This window comes from Microcaecilia unicolor, chromosome 4 (genome assembly GCF_901765095.1).
Source record: "Microcaecilia unicolor chromosome 4, aMicUni1.1, whole genome shotgun sequence".
In the NCBI taxonomy this organism is placed as follows: domain Eukaryota; kingdom Metazoa; phylum Chordata; class Amphibia; order Gymnophiona; family Siphonopidae; genus Microcaecilia; species Microcaecilia unicolor.
Window position 1 is genome coordinate 293,992,860 of NC_044034.1, and position 22,297 is coordinate 294,015,156.

General features: G+C 45.5%; 1 protein-coding gene across 20 annotated transcripts in view; it reads right to left on the bottom strand.

The window, feature by feature from the left end:
- The window catches only part of CAMK2B (calcium/calmodulin dependent protein kinase II beta), a 453,822-nt gene extending 432,293 nt beyond the window's left edge, over nt 1-21,529 (bottom strand). For all 20 annotated transcript variants that reach the window (XM_030201732.1, XM_030201722.1, XM_030201730.1 and 17 more), the window contains exon 1: nt 21,131-21,529. In XM_030201732.1, the coding sequence (XP_030057592.1) occupies nt 21,131-21,195 (65 nt within the window). In that variant the 5' untranslated portion in view covers nt 21,196-21,529. The remainder of the gene's footprint in view (nt 1-21,130) is intronic.
- Nucleotides 21,530-22,297: the final 768 nt, after the last annotated feature.

Sequence of the window (22,297 nt, forward strand, 5' to 3'; positions counted from 1 at the left end):
ATCTGCTGCCCTGCTGCCTGCAGCGCTTTCACATGGAAGTGAGAGGCGCTGTGATTTCACATGGAGGTGAGAGGTGCTGTGATTTACAACCTATCGTCCGCAGCCATTGGTGGTTAGCTGTTTGGGGAGGCTAAAGTGGGCAGAGCTAAGGTTGGGTGGGGCAAGTATAAGTATAGAAAGATGTAGACAAACTTTAAGCCCCAAGCTTTCTGTATTTTTCGTAGTTTAAAACAAAAGCTTTTAAACTACAATCTATGGGCTGAAATTGTTCTACAAAGTACATTTTTCCATCCCCCTCTACTTTCCCCAAACAAAACAGCCAGCATCATGTGATCCTTGATGGCATATCATCAAGAGGGTGACAACATCAAAAACACCACATACTACTGGAAGAGACTAGTCTGTCAATGAGACTGTCTCTTGCTATAATACTATTTTCTCATCTGCTCTGGATATTCTCATTCCTCCCATTCCCCATTCTGTAAGGCGTACAAAACCCCAGCTTAGGCTGACCTCTAGAATCCACTACCTACGTTCCTGTGCTTGATCTGCCAAATGCCTTTGGCTGAAATCCCGTGTCCATGCTGACTTCATACATTTGAAATTCTTGCTGATCTTCTTCTAGTTTGCTCTTTCACTTGCTAAACAAGACTACTACATCCATTTGACAAACTCTCTTGGTTCAAATCCTCGATGTCTCTTTGCCACACTGCTCTCTCTCCTCAAAGTGCCTTCACCTCCAAACCCCACTCCCTTCACTTTCTCCCCAGACTATGGCTGAGTACTTCCATGGCAAGGTTCACAAGATGAACCTTGAATTCTCAACCAAGTCAACTCCACCTTCCCCCAGTCCATTCTGTCAACCTTCCTTCAACCCTTTCCTCCTTTTCTTCCTTTTCTGAAATCACTAAAGAGGAAACTGCACATTTTCTTGTCTACCAAAATGACTCCCTGATCCTCTGATCCTATTCCCATCCATCTACTCAGCACTATCTCTCCTATTGTTTCTTCTACTGTCATCCCTTCTATCTGTCATAGCCTCAATCTTTCACTTTCCAGTGCCACTGTTCCTGATGCCTTCAAAGTTCAAACATGCCGTAGTTACACCACTCCTCAAAATCTGTCATTGGACCATACCCACCCTCTCAGCTATCACCCCATCACTCTCTTCCCCTACTTATACAAGTTTCTTGATCCACTTCAGTCTGGCTTTTGACCTCTACATTTAACTGAAAAAGCCCCTGCTAAAGTCTCCAATTACCTGTTCCTGGCCAGATCCAAAGGTCTCTTTTCTATCCTTATTCTTCTCGATCTATCTGCTGCTTTTGATCACCATCTGTTCCTTGATATGCTGTCCTCACTTGGATTTCAGGGCTCTGTTCTTTCTTGGTTTTCTTCTTATCTCTCCCATCACACTTTTAGTGTATGCTCTGGTGGATCCTCCTCCACTTCTATCCCACTATCAGTTGATGTACCTCAGGGCTCTGTCTTGGGACCTCTTCATTTCTCCTTCTATACTTATTTCCTTGGTGCTCTGATCTCCTACCATGGCTTTCAGTATCACCTTTATGCTGATGACTCCCAGATCTACACCTACCATGATTACTGCTAGGGGTCAACACGAACATTTTGAACCCGGTGCAACAATGGGCAGAAACAGCTGGGGATTGCTCTGGCATATACTAGAACAGGGACCCTAGTAAGATCAGAGGGTGGGTAAAGAAAGGATCAGCTGCCTCCTCCATTTTCGGGAGAGGGTGATTAATCCTCCCATCAACCCCAGGTATCAGCATAATCTTCAGCCTTAGGGGGATCAGTTGGGGTCAGGAATGAGTCAGGTGCTAATCAGAGGGTTCAGTGATCTGAGGGGGGGGGGGGGGGGAAGCTTGAGGGCATGATCTTGGAGTGAAAGGAGGAGATTGGGTGATAGTCAGGTGATGGGTGTTTGGGTTTTGATGAGGAAGTTTGGGGTGGTTTAACATTTTAGCCTTTTTTTGTGTTTAGATAGCTGGCTGCTATAATGACAATACACACTGTGAGAAGCCACAGAGAGGGGGCCGGAAAGTCTGTAGGGAAAAGGGCCAGGGAAAGAAAGCTTGTCCAGCAGCCCCAGGAGACTACAGTTCCCAGAGGCCCCGGTAAAGATTAGCCTCCCCTTTTAGAGAGAGCATTCCTTCCCCTTCCTATGAGAGGCAGGTGGACTACAGTTCCCAGCAGGCTTGGATAGAGCACCTGACCTAGCCAGGAGGCGTGTTCAGCACTACAATCCCCAGGTTCCTCAGAGAAGAGAGGGTGATTGGTCTGGGAGGTCTAATCAGGAGGATATCAGGCATCTGGGGGAGGCAGAGTAAGGAACCCATGGACTGGCAGCCCTAAGAGGGAGGACAGGGGATTTCTCAGGAGACAGCGTTGGACCAGGAACCTATGGATGTCTCAGCTCTGGCCAAGGTGAAAGGGCTCATAGTAGCCTTGCTTTCTGGCTTGGTGCAGGAGGGGAGAAGGTTTCTGGGAAGGGAGAAAAGAACCTGATAGAAAGCTCAGCCCGGACCAATGTGGGAGGATATCAGGAGATAGTACTGGTAAAGATATGGGAGAGGGGGTCCCTTCATCCTCTACTAATTCTCAGGGAGAGGGATGGAGGAAAAGGGCTGAAGCTAAGTGCAAGCAAACTGTTCTGTCTGCATATGGACTTTGATTGGAACTGAATACAACAGAACTGTTATGCTTATAAATGAACTTGGATTGGAATTGGAAGCGGTAAAATTGTTCTGCCTACAGGTGGACTCTGATTAGAGCTGAAAGCCACAGCTCTGCTCCGTACATACCATAAACCAATGGCCAGGGTCTCTGATTGGTGATGGAACTGAGCTGCTGGGGGATGCCTGTGCAGATTTGGGTTTGTTATGAATTTTGGGGTTTTGCTGTGAACTGTGCTTTAAAGAGTGAGGAGTGGACTGAAGTTTAATGCTTTCTCCCCATTATTAATAATTGGATTCTTCCTCTAGACTAAACTGACTGATTAAGGAGAAGGAAGGAACCAAGGACAAAGCAGTACATTGCACTTTGGGCTGCAACTGCACTAGGCGGACGCCTACGTGACTGTGAAGACGGGGTTCCGGGCCCTCCAGAGAGCCCAGTCTATTGGGAGGTGAGCTTTAAGGGAGGAGTGAGTACTCTTAATTCAAGTGAGAAGCCAAAACTCACCCAAGTAAAGTGGAGTGAAGTATCAAACATATAAACGGCGAGTGACCTTACTCACTCGCAAATGCGCAGTAGAGACTTCCCTCTCTGTCCCACCCCCGCGTCAATACGTGATGACGGGGGGGCGGGACAGAGAGGGAAACTGCGCCGCCGAGGTTGCTACCACTCCCCCCCCCCCCACTCAGAGTCGCCGCCGCCACCCCTCCACCCGGCCCGGGCCCTCTCTTCCCTTCTGAACTTACACATCCATTCGCCGAACGCAGCAACGCACATCAGCTGAGCTGCAGTGAGCCCTTCCTTCTTTGCCTGTGGCCCCGCCCTCCTGTGACATAATGTCAGCGAGGGCGGGACACACACAGGCAGAGAAGGAAGGGGCAGCTCAGCTGATGTGCGTTGCTGCGTTCGGCGAATGGATCTGTAAGTTCAGAAGTGAAGAGAGGGCCCGGGCCGGGTGGAGGGGTGGCGGAGGCGGCGACGACTTCGAGGGGGGGGGGAGCGGTGGCGACTTCGCGGGGGGGAGGGGAGCGGTGGTGACTGCGGGGGGAGGAAAACCTCAATACCAGCCTGTTTTTACGGGCTCAACGGCTAGTATCTACATATCCCAAGGCCTGACTAACTGCTCTCCTACCTGTACAAGGGGCGGGGATCTGCCCACCCATGACCACAACATGAAATAAAAACGTTTTAAAACAAAAGAAAAGAAAATGAGAAAGCCTGCAAATGAAGCATAAAACTGAACAATCTACTGCATTAAGGGATATCGCAGCTTACTGCATTGAGGCCCCACATGGGTTAATTTTGTGCATACAATAATGACAGAAATGAACCTCACCCCTATTCCAGGATATGTTGGAGATGTCAGTCTCTCAGATTTACTGCTAATGATAGTATCAGCAGTTTGTGGAAGGCTTGCAGTACATGCATCATTTGGGTGGTCCTCCTTTGAAATGTCCCTACCACATGGGAAAGACAGCAGTATGATTACATGAGGGTGATGACCTGGGAGGGTTAAGGGGTGATATATATGATATCAGGGTTATATTTGATGATATGATGGGAAGGACGGCGGTAAGGTGGTGGTATGGTGCTCTGGGAGGGTTATGGGTGTACATATTGAGATCAATATTCAAAGCGAGTTAATCAGTTAAGAAAGACTCTTATCCAGTTAACTCACACTGACTGGGCTCTGAGGGAGTATTCAATGGCACTTACCCTGATAGAGCCCTGAATATCCCTTCTAACTGCTAAAGCTGGAACCAGCTATTGTGTAGGCAGTTCAGGAGTAGAATTGGCCCTTAACCGGTTAACTGGGCATAAATAGCAGTCTATCTTTGACTGGTATAACTTAAGGACTGAATATTGGTACTTGTCTGGTTAAGTGCTGGCTGGCTACACGTACCCAGATATTTAATGCTGGTACTTGGCCATGGCCTCGCATTGAATTCAGCCATGGTGGTCAGCGTTTAAAAAACACTGACCACCGCCAGCTGAATATTAACACCATTGGTTTTATTTTGAGATATTTCTGTTAGAAAGTTTGACAAGTTACCTGTTTTGCGTTTTTTTTGTTTGTTTGTATGTTTTAATTATATTTTGTGTTATAATTAGATTTTACAATCTATCACCATATTCTAATGATTTCAGATGTCTGCTTTTAGGATCTTTTAGTATTATATTTTAAGAAATAGAATCCAACTTGTACAAACTAATGTTCGGAAGAGCAGAATTTAGGAGACCTTTTACTACAATGCACTAAGCAGCTAGCACATGAATTAACGAGTGCTGTTAATGAATGGCTGTGCTGGCATGACAGCACATGCTAATTGATTTGCTAACTGCATGGCATGTTATGGGTGGTGAATGAGTATGTGTGCTCATTGCAGTTAGCACATGGTACTTTACAGCATGCTGTCATCAATGTGGTTAGCACAGATACATTTATCGCCTCCACACTATCTGTTAACTGTGCTTACCGTGTACTTTCTGTGCAGTAACTATACGGGAACATGCTGAGATTACCCCCAACAGTTAGCACCCAGGCTTTGCACTTTCTGTGCCTTAATTTTTGCATCTAATGCACAGTAATAGGAAACCTTTGCTACACTTTAATAAAAGGGCCCCTAAAATTTAAATTAAATAAAAGTACCAAAGCAGGGTAAGAAAGAAGCAGGACAGAGGGAAAGGGAAGAAGAGGCAGGCAGTGGCGTAGCAAGGGTGGGACGGTGGGGGCGGTCCGCCCCGGGTGCACACTGCTGGAGGGTGCAGAGAGCAGCCGCGCACCTGTCAGCTCTGCTGGTTCCCTGCTCCCTCTGCCCCGAAACAGGTTACTTCCTGTTCCGGGGCAGAGGGAGCAGGGAGCCAGTGGAGCCGACAGGCGCGCGGCTCCTCTCTGCACCCTCCAGCAGCCAAGAATGCACCCGGGCGGGGGCTTGATGCGCTGGGGGGGTGTAGTGCTGCACCCTGGGGGGGGGGGACGCCGCTGCACTCGGGGGGGGGGGGGGGGGTGCGCAGCGGCGATCCGCCCCGGGTGGCAGCCGACCTAGGAACGCCACTGGAGGCAGAGGAATCACCCTTATCCTTCTCAGCTCTAAGATAATGGCTCACATCTGAATTTTGAGTTTTTGTCCAGTAGGGAATGTGCCTCTCTGCTGTTTGTATTCACACTGGAAGCAAAAGGGGATGGAGAGTGTGATCTGCATTAATCATGGAGTTACCTAACACCTCACAAAAGCAGCACTAAAGGTGAACTCATTACTTCCTTTAGAAATATACAAGCAAAAAATCCCGTTTCGTGAAAAATGAAACGGGCCCTAGCAAGGCTATCGACTAATCGCAATTATGTTTTAAATCTCTTCCCTGCCTTCTCCTCCATACATATCCAGCAATTCTCCTCTCTCCTCTGCCCTCCCTTCCATGTCCAGCACTTTCTCCTTTCTCCCCTCCCATCTATGTCCAGCGATTCTCCTGTGTGCCCTCCCCTCCCACCCATGTCCAGCGATTTCTCGTCTCCCCTCCCATCCGTGTCCAGTGATTATCCCCTGCTCTCCCCTCCCATCCATGTCCAGCGATGACTCCTCTCTCCTCTGCCCTCCCCTCCATGTCCAGTGATTCTCCCCTCCCCCCTCCCCTCCATGTCTAGCGATTCTTCTTTGCCCTCCCCTCCCATGTCCATTGACTCACCCCAGCCCCCATCTGCCCCCCTTTTTAAGCACCCGAGTTCCAGTTCAACCATAGCCCTCTCCTGCCCGCCCTCTTCTCCAACAACAGCCCTCCTTTCCTTCCTGCCGCCCTGCCTTAAAAACGTGTATTTTACCTCAAGTCACAGTGGTGGCAGGCTCGGCTCGCCTTCAGTCTTCCCTTTCCTTCCCTCTCAGTGTCCCACCCTCCTCTGACATAATTTCCTCTCCACGAGGGCGAGACACTGAGAGGGAAGGAAAGGGAAAACTGGAGGCGAGCCGATTACATACTATCTCATTTGCATACGGTTAAGAACCTAGCCAGCCAGCTGTCCAGGGATGCAGATTGAGAAATTATTATATAGGATTGGGGGAAAATCCTAACCCCAGAAACAAACCTTTATTCACATAGCAGCTGAAACCTGCTGAGAAAAAGGCACTAACTCCATAACTGTCATGTTCTCTGTACAAATACCAAGATATGGACCTGGGCTTAGCTGTTCCTCCTAGTCCCCAGAAAACAAGGATTGCGGGCAGATCATCTGAGAACTGAGATCATACTGGAACACCCTGGCTTCCCATCAAGGTTCACTGTCATGGTATATTGCAAAAGTAACCCATCTGGAGACATCAACCCAAAACCTGTTTGATTTTCTTTGATCTTAGAGTGATCCTTTCAATCCTTGCCTAAGAGCCTCATCCCCTCTTTTTTTCTAATAAATCAATCATTTAATTTATGTCATCAAAACAAAACCAGTCCATACTGGATTTGACAGCTTCTCCCTCCTCCCTGTACTAATAGAATAAAGTACGTCCAGAAATGATTAAATGAGGGTTCAAATCAAGATACTCTGCTTAGTGTTCAGGGTAGGCAGGGGGAGGGAGAAGGAAGAAGATCCCTAAAACATTGGAGGGCTCAGCTTCATGTGAGCTGTGTAGTCATAAGGGAGGTGCAAAGAAGGCAATTGTCCTCCTGGGCCCCCATGCTGTTGGAGGCCTCTAAGCCTACTAAAAACCAAAGGAGATGGATTAATTGATTTGATTTGCTTACTTTATTTATTTTTTGTCTATTAGATTGTAAGCTCTTTGAGCAGGGACTGTCTTCTATGTTTGTGCAGCGCTGCGTACGCCTTGTAGCGCTATAGAAATGCTAAATAGTAGTAGTAGTAGCCTGTTGGTAGGGTTTGGGGCCCCTTACCAATGATCTGTCTGTGACCCCAGCGTGTTTAATAGTGACCCTGCTCTTTTAGGGGTCCTTTTCTTAAAGTGCACTAACAGATTGTATACCTATGGGCCTCTTAGCATTTAACACACACTAATTCATTAGACACCTAAAAGTTGCTAAGGTCTGATTACCATTTCAGATGTTCTCAGTAGTAGGTCCAATGTTCTGGAACACACTCCCTTTGCAAATGAGAAATAAAGGAAGCTAAAAACATTTCTGTGTATAGGTAAAGGTGGATTAGGATGAGAGAAAGTAGGAGATATCAATAGACGTGGGGGGGGGGGGCTCTAAACAGGAGAAGGATTGATGCAAGGGAGGTGTTTTATGATATATTTTAATGTTTGTGTATTTTATATGCTTGTTTGTGAATTTGCTATATGGCTTTTCTAAATGATAAATCGGAACAGATTACATTCTCATCATAAAAGAACATGAAAAATAAAAGGCAAGGGCAAGCAAATTGCTGCATCACATGCCAAGCACTGTGACGTATCTAGCCACGCAATAAAAGCTATAGATTTTAAAAAATCATGTTTAAACCTCTTTTAGGGAGTCTTTTACTAATGTGCGTTATCGTTTTTAGATCGCACTAAAAATCAGCTGGTGCTAAATGCTGAGACGTCCATTGGGCATCACAGCATTTAACGCCAGCTACAAATGCTAGCACACCTTAGTAAAAAACCAACCCTAAAAGTTTTAAAAATTGATTTCCAACCTGAGATAATAGGGTAAATCATTCTACAAAGCTAGGGCTAAGTAGAAAAATGCACCTTGATGTGTCCTATCTAATCTGGCATTAACCAAGGAAGGAATGGTCTTGTGGGTACATAAAGAATAAGAAGATTCATTTATTATCTTTATATATTTAAAAATTTGTAGCCCTTATTGTAATCGACAATTCTTGGTGGGGAACATATTATACATACATAGTGTATAAAAATAAACAAAACAGCCAAATCATCACAAGTTGATATAATATAGCAAAAGATCATATAAAAAAAGGAAGCACCTATAAAATGCTTTGGGCGCCACTAATGGAACTCTGAATTTATATGGAAGGATACTAGAAGCCAATGAATTTCCTTAAGTAGTGGAGTGACATGGTCATATTTATGCGAGTGAGTAATTAATTTGAGTGTCGTATTCTGAACCATTTGAAGACAACATAATAGTGAGGGAGGAAGGCCATTGTACAATGAATTACTGTAATCAAGATGACTAATTAGAAGGGTAAAGACTACAGTGAAAAGAGAAGATGGATCAAGAAATACTCTAATAGCTCAGATGTTTCTCAACACCAAATAACATGCCTGAACTACTGAGGAAACCTGACCCTCAAGGAAAGCTGTGGGTCAAAGTAATAGCCAAAATTTTTAACGGCCCTGTTTACTAAGGTACACTAGCATTTTTAGCATACACTAAAAATTAGCGTGCACTAATGCTAGAGACACCCATATATTCCTGTGGGTGTCTTTAGCATTAGCGTGTGCTAAGAACACTAGTGCACCTATAGCATGGCTTAGTAAACAGGGCCCTAAAAGAAGAGCATGTCTTAGAAGTTTAGGAGACATCATATTTTGTAATCTGGATTGTTAACCACCTTCACTATCAGTCTTGAGATGGTCTGTCTGGGATACAGCCTGAATTCCTAACACCGCTCCTCTCTAGTCTATAACCAGCAAGTCGCTCCTCCCCCTCTGTTTCAGTTTATCCTGCTCTAAATGGGTAGTAATAATTTTCAGCACTGCAAAGAGACTTAGAAAGGATGGGGCTGATATTTTAAATGATTTATCTAGGAAGGAGAGGCTCCTGCCTGGTTAAATTGCACTGGCTGGTCCTAGAGCAGAAATTCAGCAGCACTTAGCTGGATAATCCGGACTAGGGGTAGAGTTGAGGCAGACCCAGATAGATAACCAGATATGTTGGGACTGCACAAAAGGCAGTCCTAACTATGCCTGGTTAACTGTCTGGGTATAGCACTGAATATTGGCTGTACCTAGACAAATTATGGGAGCAGCCAAATGTCTAGATATTCAGGCCCAGTAGCCAGATAGGGGTCAGTACTGCATATCCAGGTCTAATTTAGCCGGTGATGATCAGTGCTTAAAGAAATGCTGACTGCTGCCAGCTGAATATCGGGCCAGATGTTCTTTTTTCTGGACAGTCCACACTTCTATCAGAAAAGATATTTTTCCCTATGACAGAGCTTCTCAGCCCTCTCCTAGAAGCATGCTTAACCAGTCACGTTTTCAAGATTACCATAAGAAAGATTTGCATACAATGGATCTTCACTGTGCCTCCAGTAGAGGACTGAGAAGCAGTGCCTTGTGGGGTCATTATTTAGACAATATGGCTCTTTGGAAGAATGGTCCAGAATTTGGCAGGTAAGATTTAATGCTAAAAATGCAGGGTCATGCCTTTGGACTCCCAAAACCTAAGTAAGTGCTATAGTTTAGTGTATTAATACTTCTGTGCACAATACATTTGCTGAACTTGGGTGTGATCATACGTGATGATCTCAAGGTGGACCAAGCAAGTAGAAAAGGCAATGGTAAAAGCCAGAAGGATGGTTGGGTGCATAAGAAGAGGAATGGCCAGCAGGAAGAAGGAGGTGATAATGCTTCTGTATAAGTCTCTCATTTAGAATATTATGTACAGTTCTGGAGACTGCACCTTCAAAAAGCTATAAATAGGATGGAGTTGGTCCAGAGCATGGCTACTAAAATGGTCAGTGGTTTCCAATTCCGTCATAAAATATACCATGACAGACTTAAAGATCTCAATATGTATTCTTTGGAAGAAAGGCGGAAGAGGAGAAATATGATACAGACATTTAAATACCTACGTGGCATCAATTAAAAGGAAGCTCTGGCATGAGGGACCATAGGATGAAGATGAAAGGGGACAGACTCAGGAGTAACCTAAAGAAATAATTCTTCATGGAAAGGGTGATAAATGTTTTGATCAGTCTCTTGGTGGATGTGGTGGAGACTAAGCCTATATTCAAATTTTAAAAAGCTTGGGCAAGCACATAGGATCAAGGGAGAAGAAGGGATAATAGATTGCATGGATGGGCAGACTGGATAAGCCACATGGTCTTTATCTGCCTTCATTTTTTGCTGTTTCTGTGGGTGACTATTAGTCAGATATAGCCCTAGAGGGATAGTACAGTACCCAGGTAGAGGACTTCTCCAGGTCTTTATCAGAGTGATAAAACCTCAATACTGAGGACATCACAGCTTTCATAAAGAAAATCTTTCATAGCCATCTAGATTAGACAGCTAGAGGAATGAATTTCTGAATAGTTCAACAAGAAATTCTGGCAAAGTTTGTTACTTAAGCTAATAGGATCTGCGACTTCCAGTATATGCCTTTCATGCTATAAGATGTTCTGTTATTTCAGGCAGGTTGGTTCTTTTCTCCTAATAAAATATAATGGGCCTATTCAAAAATCTATATTTACCACAGAATGGAAAAACTCCTTTTTGAATAAAGTCTGATTTCTCCCATACTACACAAGACATTACTCTCTCATTGCACCTACTAACAGATTACAGATCAAGCATACATGGCACCTACATTTACTCTAAAAAAATAAAATAATAATAGTAATAATTTGGAAGCAACTGCCATCACCTACTTTCTTCCAGCGAACTCTCTAATGGCAACCCTCTGACATAAGAGACTGCTGTACCTGGCCCAAATGAGAGCATCTCAGCCGACATGGAAATCCTGCAAGTATGCGCTCAGAATACTCTCTTCAGACATCCTTTTGTGACATCACACAACAAATTCTAATATTGCTGATATTTTTATTTAACACTTAAGGGGGTCTTTTACAAAGTGGCAGTAAGCCCAACGCAGACTTACCGCACGCCAAATCTGAACTACTGCCGTACCAACATGGTTGCTGCTGGTAGTTCCAGGTCAAGTGCGTGCTATTTCTGGCGCTCTGTAAATGTTTTTTTTCTAGTGCGGTAGCAACCGGGCAAAATATCATCTAACAGCAGCAGATTTCCTTTTGACTCAATTCCCCTGAGAACATTATTTCAAAAGTCTTGTGGGTCAATCAGATGCACTTTGGTAAACTTGAGATGGTCAACAAAGTTCTTTTCAGAGAGCAGTGGTTTCTACCTAGATATCCTCCCATAAAAACCATTACTATGCTTCATTTTCCTGATGGGTGACTTTATCCTGATTGTCAAGCATGCTGCTGGAGATACCATGGTGTGGCCTTCTGTGCTACATCAGGAACTGGATGACTTACTATCATTGATAGAACCATAAGTTTTGCTTTATATCATAAAATGCTAGAGAAGAATGTCATTTGTAAGCTGAAGCTGAGCCAAAAATGGGTCTTGCAGCAAAGCAATGACCCCAAACATTCAAGTAAACCTACTAAAGAATGGCTAAAAAAGAAGAGGTTTTGTGTTTTGAATTGGTAAGGCCAAACCCTGTTGAAACGTTATGGCAAAACCTTGAAGCAAGTTCTTCATACGAGGAAGCCGTCAAATGTCACAGAGATGAAACTGTTGTGTATAGAAGAATGGTCCAAAATTCCTCAAGGGCAATGTGAGAGACTGGGCAGGAGCAGGGCAGGAATAAGGTACTATACCTCTGTTTCCATAAAGTGTACCACAAGTTAAGTGTCAATTATTTGCCCAACTTTAGGTGCTCAAATGGCATTTAGGCACCTAGACAGGGGTAAATGGCAGTTTGGAGCCCAGATGGGGGGTAAATGGCAGGCGCCCAGACCGGGGGGGGGGGGGGTAAATGGCAGGCGCCCAGACGGGGGTAAATGTCAGGTACCCAGATGGGGGTAAATGGCAGTTAGGATCCCAGATGGGGGTAAATGGCAGTTACATAGTAGCATAGTATGTGACAACAGATAAAGATCTGTATGGTCCATCCAGTCTGCCCAACAAGATAAACTCATTACATATGATATGTGATACTTCCTATGTATACCTGATCTTGATTTATCCTTACCATTTTCAGGGCATAGACCATAGACGTCTGCCCAGCACTGTCCTTGTTCTAAAATTTTTGAAGTTAACGCTGAAGCCCCTGAAAAGCTACACTCCAGCCCATCCAAGTCTATTGAGCCACGATCAGGGCACAGACCATAGAAGTCTGCCTAGCACTGGCTTTGCTTCCAATCTCTGCTAAGCTTCTGTGGATCCATTCCTTCTAAATGGCACCTTACAGCACTTAGGAGTTCTTCTATAAGTTACCACCCAAGTGGTTTAATGCCTAACTGCAAAGGGAGTGTGCATATGTGGGCGGTCCATGAGAAGGTCAGACACTTAGGCACCAAACTCATAGAATACTGTAAGTTGCACACCTAGGTGCTGAAATTTTGGAGCCCACTCTTCCTCCTGCCTTTAAATGGTTTAAGTGTAGTCACCTAAAGTTAGGTGCCTAAATGTTGGCACCCAAACAGCAACTTAGGCTCTATTCTATAACAGAATTTGGATGCCTAGATGTCATTAAGAACATAAGCGTTACCCACTGGCGTAGGAAGGGGGGGGCGGTGGGGCGGTCCACCCTGGGTGCACGCCGCTGGGGGGGTGTCGGCTTTGCTGCTTCCCTGCTCTCTCTGCCTCGGAACAGGTTACTTCCTGTTCCTGGGCAGAGAGAGCAAGGAACCAGCGGAGCTGACACAGCTCCCAGCAACATGCACTCGGGGCGGTTCGGCCCTCCCGCCCCGCTTTCGAAGTAAGTATGCGCTCCAGAAGGGGGGTGCATTCCAGAGGGGGTGGTGCATTCCGGAGGGGGAAGGGTGCGCTCTGGAGGGGGGATGGTGCGTCGTGCTGCACCCAGGGGGGGTGCGCATCGGCAAACCCCCCCCCCCCCCGGCAACCCCCCCCCCCCCGGTGTCAGCTGCCGTCGCTACGCCACTGGCGTTACCATACTGGGACAGACCGATGGTCCATAAAGTTCGGTATACTGTTTCCAACAGTGGCCAATCCAGGGCACAAGTACCTGGGAAGATCCTAAAAGACTAAAACAGATCTTATGAACGGCTGTGCTATTCACCCATTGTGTCGCTGCCAACTCCTGGACTGCTCGACTTCCTACAGTGACTCATGTCATCCTAGGAACTGCTCCTCTTCCCTGCTTCCACAATGGACATGTTTGTATCTTTCTTTGCTTGTCTTTTTCTCTCCTTGCTCTCTTTCTCTTCTTCCATCTCGCCTTCAGAAAGTAGCCCTATTCCCATCCTCCGCACCTCCTGCAGACTACCATGCCGCCCTTCCAGTCTACGTACCAAACCACATAAAGAGCGCCAACTGCTACGCATTTGCCACTCGCAGTCCTTGTCACCTGCCTCTTGCCCTGTCTTAGTGGGTTATATCAATGCCAGATCTGCCACCAAACTGACCCCAACTTGCTTGATTTATGTCCTGCAGGCTATAAGCTTGTCCACTGGCCGCGTCCTGGAAGGAGAGGTGGAGGTATAGCCCTCATCTATCGTTCCACCTTCCTCGTAGAGCCCCTTGCTGACTCCATTATGCCGCAACTCGAAATTGCTTCAGTGGCAGAGCTGGTGGTTGGGAGGCGGGGCTAGTGCTGGGCAGACTTATACGGTCTGTGCTGGGGCTGGTCGTTGGGAGGCGGGACTAGTGCTGGGCAGACTTATACGGTCTGTGCCAGAGCTGGTGGTTCGGAGGCGGGGTTGGTGTTTGGGAGGCGGGGATAGGGCTGGCCAGACTTATACGGTCTGTGCACTGAAGAGGACAGTACAAATAAAAAAGTAGCACATATGAATTTATCTTCATGGGCAGACTGGATGGACCGTGCAGGTCTTTTTCTGCCGTCATCTACTATGTTTACTATGTTTACTATGTATTCTAGAAATAAGCAGTGGATTTTCCCAAAATCCATCTTAATAATGACTTATGGACTTTTCTTTCAGGAAATTATCCAAACCTTTTTAAAATCCTGCTAAGCTAACTGCTTTTTTTTACCAAATTCTCTGGCAACGAATTCCAGACACGTTGAGTGAAGAAATATTTTCTTTGATTTGTTTTAAATGTACTACTTAGTAGCTTCATTGTGTGTCCCCTAGTCCTTGTATTTTTGGAAAGAGTAAACAAGTGATTCACGTCTACCTGTTTTTATTTATTTATTTATTTGTGGCATTTATACCACGCTCTTTCTCGCTCAATAACAGGTTCAGTGTTTCACTCCACTCATTATTTTATATACCGCTATCATATTTCCCTTTAGCCATCTCTTCCCCAATCTGAAGAACCCTAGCCACTTTAGCCTTCCCTCATAGTATCAAATACTATCTTAGCACACAGATTTTGTTTACCTAATTTTTAGCGCCCTTTGTAGAACTGCCCCCCATATGTGTAGGAGGGACACTCTGAGATGTGCTAACTGAATAAAGGCAGATTTTTGCTACGGTAAGTCAGCTGCTGGCAGAAAGAATGGGGGTGGGGGAGGACCAGAGCCACCACTGCCTTCAGAGGTCTTTTTTTCCTCCCCATGCTGTCCAAACATAGGCAGGAGGAAAAAGTCCCTATAACCATCATCTGGAGACTTTCTAGAAGAACAGGTTGCAGAATCAGCACTAATTTTGGGAGGGATTCTAACTTGCAACATCAACTAGGGGTAGGAATCTTCACCTAGACTTTCAGGTCTGAATTCTTAGGCCATGTCCAGAGCTATGGACATTAGCAAAATGTCTGAATTTCTGTTCTCCCTTCCTTGTCTGTTCCCTTCCTTTCAGCAGTGCTCCAGCCGGAGAGGTGGCTGCCTTCCCTCCTTCTTTCCCCAGATCCAGACTTGCTGCCTCTTTTGACCACAGCATTATGGCTAAAGTGCTGAGCCTGGGCCAGAGCAGAACCTGAAGTACAGGAGATATCACAATCACACCATAGGCGGTCGGTGGCCCAACTGTTTGGGGAGGCTAAAGGGGGCGGGGTTATGGGGTGGAGCCAGGGGCAGAGCTTATAGCCACAATTAACACAGAAAAAAATAAGTAAAAATAAAATAGTCACAATTAATACCTTTTATTAAATTTAGATATTAGATATGTATCATATGTCAAAGAATAAAATGGTTGCTCAAAGCATATACTAACCACAATCGCTCAACTGTAAAACACTGTGCACAAATTTGTGCAAAAACACACTCAGAACCTCACTGTACCATAACACTAGGCAGACCCTAATACACCAATATACCACCCATATGGAAAATGCAGACCGTCAACAATATGAAACAAGGGATCATAATATCACAATTCTCATGTAGAGCCACAAAACACCCTTTTAGGGTGGATAGTGTTCACAATGAGCTCCTTTTATTAATGACTATATGTAGATCCTTCAAGAGGTAGTGTGTTATGATTTAGGCTCTAAAACCCTTTCTGATGTTTTGGTGCCACCTCAGTAAGGCCAATACACAATCTCTCCACTGCAAAACACTATACACAAACACACTCATAACCTTAGCAAACCCTTCTCCATTGTGAATACTGCCCATTTAACCCCACTCTCTGTTTCCTCCAACACCAAGGCAAAATTATTAGGGAACATTGTGTGAAGGTAGCCTGTACTGATTTTATGTACTTTACTGTTATGTGCTGTATGTGTATGTGAGTGTTTCTATCGTTTGCCTATATTCCAGCCAATATTCAGCCCACAGGAGGCAGGCTGGCTAAGTCCCGCGATTGGTGCTGAGCCTGGATATTCAATGCTGGGCTGTTTCTTGTGACTGGCATTGAATATCTGGGGGGTTTTCAGCCAGTTTAAACTTATCCGGTTATGTCAATATTCAGTGCTGGCTGGTTAAGTTTATAGGGGGCGTGGCGAAAATGGCGACCCTTACGGTTGTAGCATTTGGAACTCCAGCTGGCTGAAGAGATTTTCCTTCTTTTACCTTATTCTACTCAGGGTTTTTGATGCCTCATACAAAGAGGAAGGGGACGGCATGGGCTGTTCCATCGCCAGCCATTGCGTCATCCTCAATCCAGCCTACTCTTCAGCAGATGCTTGAACACCACGCTGCAAGTTCCCAGCTTGAATTCCAGGGAGAGGGCCCAGCTGTGAGTCTGAGTGGAGGACAGCCCGGCTCTTTGGGGCATGGCATTTTGTTGTTCTCCCCCCCCCCCCCCCCCCCACCAAGTAGCTGAAGCACCACCTTGTCCAGCTGCGGCCAGGTCTGAATACAGGGTGGCAGACTCAGAGGGAAGTTCTGAGTTTAAGCCCAGAAGCGATGGGGCACAGTTCCAGTAGGAAGCAGCTGTGTTGGGAAGTGCAGGGTCAGCCACAGAGGTGGCTGCCCCCAAGGCGGTGACACTGGAGATGATCTGTATGGCCATTAAGAAACTGGATGGAATAGTCAAGAAAACTGCGCAAGATACTGCAATGCTCATGAGTAAAATGGAAAGTCTATCTCAATCTTTAGACAAAGTTCGGCAAGAGAACTCTGAGCAAATTACACAGATTCAACTGGATGTTTCTAATCTTAAATCTGTTGTTTCAACAATAGTAAACGATCAAACGCTTGTTAATAGGAAAATTGAGCAGTTAGAGAATTTCAGTAGAAGATTGAACTTGAGAGTTTTGAATTTCCCTAAGTGTTGGGCATGACCCCGGTTGACATGTTTAAAAAGTTTCTTATGGATATTTTAAAGATTCCTACAGAAGCTAGTCCTCTGATTAGTAAAGCTTATTATTTACCAATTGCCTCTAAGAAATCTTTAGTTGGGGATCAGCCCCATGTGAGCGTATTCTATAACAATGTGATTAACTTAATTAACTAGCTAATCAGTGCAGTTAATTGGATGTTAACAAGCAATTAGCGCTAATCGGCATTAAGATTTATGCGTACAACTCACTAAGCATATTCTGTAACATGGTGCACATACTAAGTTGCATAGTTGAAAACAGGGTGTGGCCATGGGTGGGGCATGGGCATTTCTAAATTCTATATGTGTTGTTATAGAATACACCCACTCTGCACCTAATTTAGGCGTCAGGATTTACGCCAAGTAAAACATGGAGTAAATGACTGTGACTAAATTTATTCACATGGAGAGATGCTCAGCAGGGCTGCAAAGAGACTGTGCCGGACCCAGGGCAAGGCCGCCCCCGGGGCCCCGCTCCCGTCACCCCCAAGGTCACCACCGCCGCTCCTCCTCCACCCCCCCCAGGTCGCCACCACCGCCCCCCTCCATCCGCCACCAGGCCCCCTGCATTGAAATCACAGCGCCTCTCACCTCCATGTGAACGCGCTGCAGGGCGGAAGTTACATCAGATGAGGGCGAGACACAGGGAGGGAAGGAGGCCTGAAGGGAGGCGATCTGCTGCCCTGCTGCCTGCAGCGCTTTCACATGGAGGTGAGAGGTGCTGTGATTTCAATGCAGGGGGCCCGGCCCGATGGCAGATGGTCGACGACAGAAGGCGGGTGGGACTGCGGCGCCGGGCCCAGGGAATTTTGACCCCCCTGCCCCCCCCTCGGCGGCTATGATGCTCAGCGTAACTCTATAAATCATGTGGAAATTTAAGTCTATTCTATAAAATTTAGGCATACTATAGAGAATATGCCTAGGCGTATTTCTTTTTGTGCGGAATTTTCAGGCGGCGTGTACAGAATCTAGCCCTCTGTGCTAAGCGGTAACATTCAGCAGAGATAACCAGCTATTAGCACTTAGCTGGTTAAGTACTATTTAACAGGCCAGGAGACTTTCCAAATAGCGCTATCGGCCGGATTGTATCTGTTATGTGGTGTATGTATATGTGAGCATTGCTGCTGACTATCTTGTACCCAGGGAAGAAATTTGGAAGGCAACCCCATGGACCGTCAGCAAGTTGAACCTCATTCAGCTTCAGGCAGGCAAGTATCCCCCTGAGGCATCGGGCCCCAGAGCAATTGTCCTGGTTGGCCGCCCTTAATATCAGCCCTGGATGTATCTGTTCTGTGGTCGGTATGTTTGTCTGTAAGGAAAACTTGTATTGCTGCTCCCTATACTGTACATATTATGTGCTGGGCATTGTGTGTGTGTATATATATGTTGTATCTGTTCTGAAATGGTAAGAGTGTGTGTGTGTGTGTGTGTGTGTGTGTGTGTGTGTGTGTGTGTGTGTGTGTGTGTGTGTGTGTTTGAAGCTTGCCCTGCTGCTTTGTTGTACCTCTTCTGTGATATGGTGGAGTGTGGGTGTGGGTGTATGACTTACACTGCTGCTGCCTGTGCTGATCCTGTTCATTTCATATACAACAGCCTTCAATTTTTAGTGCTGACAATCAGACATCTGGCATTTAATGTTTTAAGTTCATCACCTTCCTGCTTCATTGTGTCTGGTACTGCGGTCCTGCCTTGTATATTGAAACACCCTGCCTGTGGATTTATTAATCTATTGCCTTTCATTTGCACTACCAGCAACACACAAAAAATGATAAAATGTTGTTGTTTTTTTTTTTTGGGGGGGGTGGTTTAACACTGCAAGATTTTCCTTTGTAGTGATCCAGGCCTGCAGAAGGGATGTGGCTGAGAACGGACACAGCATGCACAGATAAGACAAGTAGCAGCCAAGGCACTGAGATGCTAAGGGGATGGCTGATGGGTTCATGGTGCATATTTAAAAAAACAGGGGTCTGTCGGGGTTGGAAGTAAATGTGACTAGACTCCAACTCTAGTACCCATGTGCCCAACTCTACCAGCACCACGCCAAGCACCTTACAAAGTACACTCAAAAATGCCACTTCTACCTCCACACCCACCCTCTAGGGAAATATATCTTATGAAAAGTGTAATAGACATTCCGCTGGAGGAGGGAAATAGATCACTTACTTTCTAAGGTCCCAAACTGGTTCAAAAGGTAAAGGGTCTTGGCCCCTTGCTAATAACCTTAACATGCCCTGAAAATGTTCATCCTATCCACCTGTTTGAATTCCCTTTCTTTTAAATCTGCAGCTATATATTTTCTTTCAAACTAAATTTAAATTAAAACTCTTATTAGGTTGCAGTGAAGTTGGAGTATTACAAGTAGGTAAAAATATGACATGTAAAATTTCTACATTTAGACATGTTTTTCATAAATTAACACCAACCCTTGACCCTCAAGGTGTCATGTCCTCTCCTCCCACACTTTAAAAAAAGAAAATAAAAGTGGCATATCTATGTTCCAGGGGTATAGCTTTTAATTGGAGGATTAGGAAAATGATACTAGGCACCCTTTTTGCTAGGCGGAACCTTCTGAGCGATGATTTAATGCATTAAAAATAAACTCAGCATCACTGGCATCTTCTTTCCAACAATGCCCCTGCATCAATTGATCACACACACACACAGAAAATAATAAAAACACCTTGGAAATCATGTAATCATGGAAATCACATGCTGAAAGGCAGACTTCAGCAGCCCCAGCAATCGGACTTGAAGCAGACAGCTGTCTCCAGTACCCAGGCATGGCACTGCATGCCAGTAAGACTACGCAAGGCGTTTAAAGATGACCTGCTTCCTCTCCCCTTCCCAGTTTTCCCAAACCACAGCCCTTTCCTTTTCCTAAGCCTCTGCAAGACCCCCCCCCCTCCTTTTCAGAGCAGCAGGAAAACTGCAGAGGGGGGGTGAGGGTAGTTTTGGCATGGAAAAGGAGGTAGGAAGACAAAGCCAGGAGCTGCAGTCCTTTTTCACTTAGGTTTGAGTAAGGTGGATTCTTCTTATGCATTCAGACTTTATTTTAATGACTCCTACAGTTATGTTCCTTGCATGAGGGCAGTATTTACAATTATTGATCCTACCTCCCTGTTTCCAAAAATGCATAAAATCTAGTAACCACCCAATGCCAGTCAGCTGCAAGCAAACAAGTGGGGTGGGGGCTATATCAATCCTTTTCTGATCGAATTTTTTATTTATTTAATTATTTTGCCAAATGCGTCAGGTGCCTTCTCTAGCCTACGGGTCTGTACTTATCTCTTTTATTCTTTTTCCCCATCCCACAGCCCCCTCCGAAATGCGTACTTAAGCCAATCTCTGATCTAACCAAAGTACAGACAGACGGGCAGTCGGAGGCAGAATGGCAGCTGCGGATCCCCTCCCTCGCGCGCTCCCCTCCTCCCCCCCCCCCCCCCCCCCCCAAGACAAGGATCAGATCAACCTGGATAGTAAAGGGGGGTAGCGTGATGGGTGGTGGATGGTGGGGGGAGATAACGCCTCCTCTCCATTCGCCTCCGATTTTTGCTATTTCCAGCAACAGCAGTTGATGCTATATTAAATGAACCAGAATAAATGCAATAATTAAAAAAAAATCACCATACGCCTGGAGCATGCAAAATGAAAAATCAGAAGCATGCACAAAAATTAAAAAGAGAATCGATTCAGATCTGTCTGGGGTTAAAAAAAATCTGGAATATTGTTGTCATTGCAACTCGTTCTTTGACATGCAAGGAAGAAAAATAAAACCAAAGAAAAATCAAGGCGATGTTAACAAAAGAAAAAAATGTTAAAAAGAATGCCTGAGAGGTTGCTCCCTTCCTCCCAGGTTCTAGGGAAGGGGTGGGGGGTCCTTACTTGCCGATCTCTTCGTAAAGCTGGTATTCGTCTGTGAATCGCGTACAGGTCACTGTTGTTGCCATGTCTGGGTGCTGTTGTTTCCGATCCGATCAGCAAAGTGTTTAATTTTTCTGTTTTCTTTAGGTTGTTGCTTCCCAGCAATTCCCTCCTCCTGTTGTAAATATATATTTCAGTCTTCTCGGGACCAAGAGGAGAGTGCTCCTCGAAATCGTTCGGGGATCGAGATGGAGGATCTGAGATTAACCCCCTCAAAAAGGTTACATAAAAATCTATAAATATATTTTTAATGTCTGTGTAGTCAGAGGGAAGACAGGCTGGGGGACTGGCGCAACGTGGAAACTGATCAGGGCAGAGGATCCAACAAGCAGGAGAGCTCAGGCTGGAGAGAGAGAATAAGGGTGAGGGGGAGAGAAAGAGAGAAATAAAGGGACAGAGACAGCGCGAGATACTCAGAGGGGGAGGAGGAGGAGGAGAGAGCGAGAGGGGAAAAAAAAAAAAGCCAAGCAACCTGCTCCAGCTCCGCTCCAAACCACTAACTAGGGAGTGATTATTGGCACTTCTACTATGAGGAGAGACAGGGTGTGGGGGGCGAGGGAGGAAGAGAGCTAGAGCTGCCCAGCAACGCGAGATCTGCAGCCACACAGCCAGATGCACGCTATATTGAAGAGACAGACTGGTCATGCATATGGACTTATTACTAATCACTTGGCTAGCGCATTTCAGCTATATGATACACAGGCTGGCAGTGATGGCTTAGGTTAACAATAAATTATGTCACACGCAGTGTGGGTGCACACTGCTGTCGAACTGTCTATACTGTATATATTGTTTGTACACTGTTCATATTTAGTACTCACACCATTGATGCATAATTGATACTGCCTTTATATACAGTGTAATATAGTATATAGACACACAGAATTATTGATATTATGTTCCACAGTCCTTGCATGCCATGCCCACATCGGAAAATGACTACCCAAGAGGCTAAATGAGTATAGGGCAGCTGGTAGTGTACCATCTGTTCCTGAAGAGCCTTTATTGGGTATGGCATCTTTTGCCTTTCATTTATTGGAGTGAATGGGACTCTAGAAAGTTGCTGGATTCTATGATGGGGGACCTTTCAGCTGCAGAGATGGGACCTAATGTCCCTGCCCCCCCTGC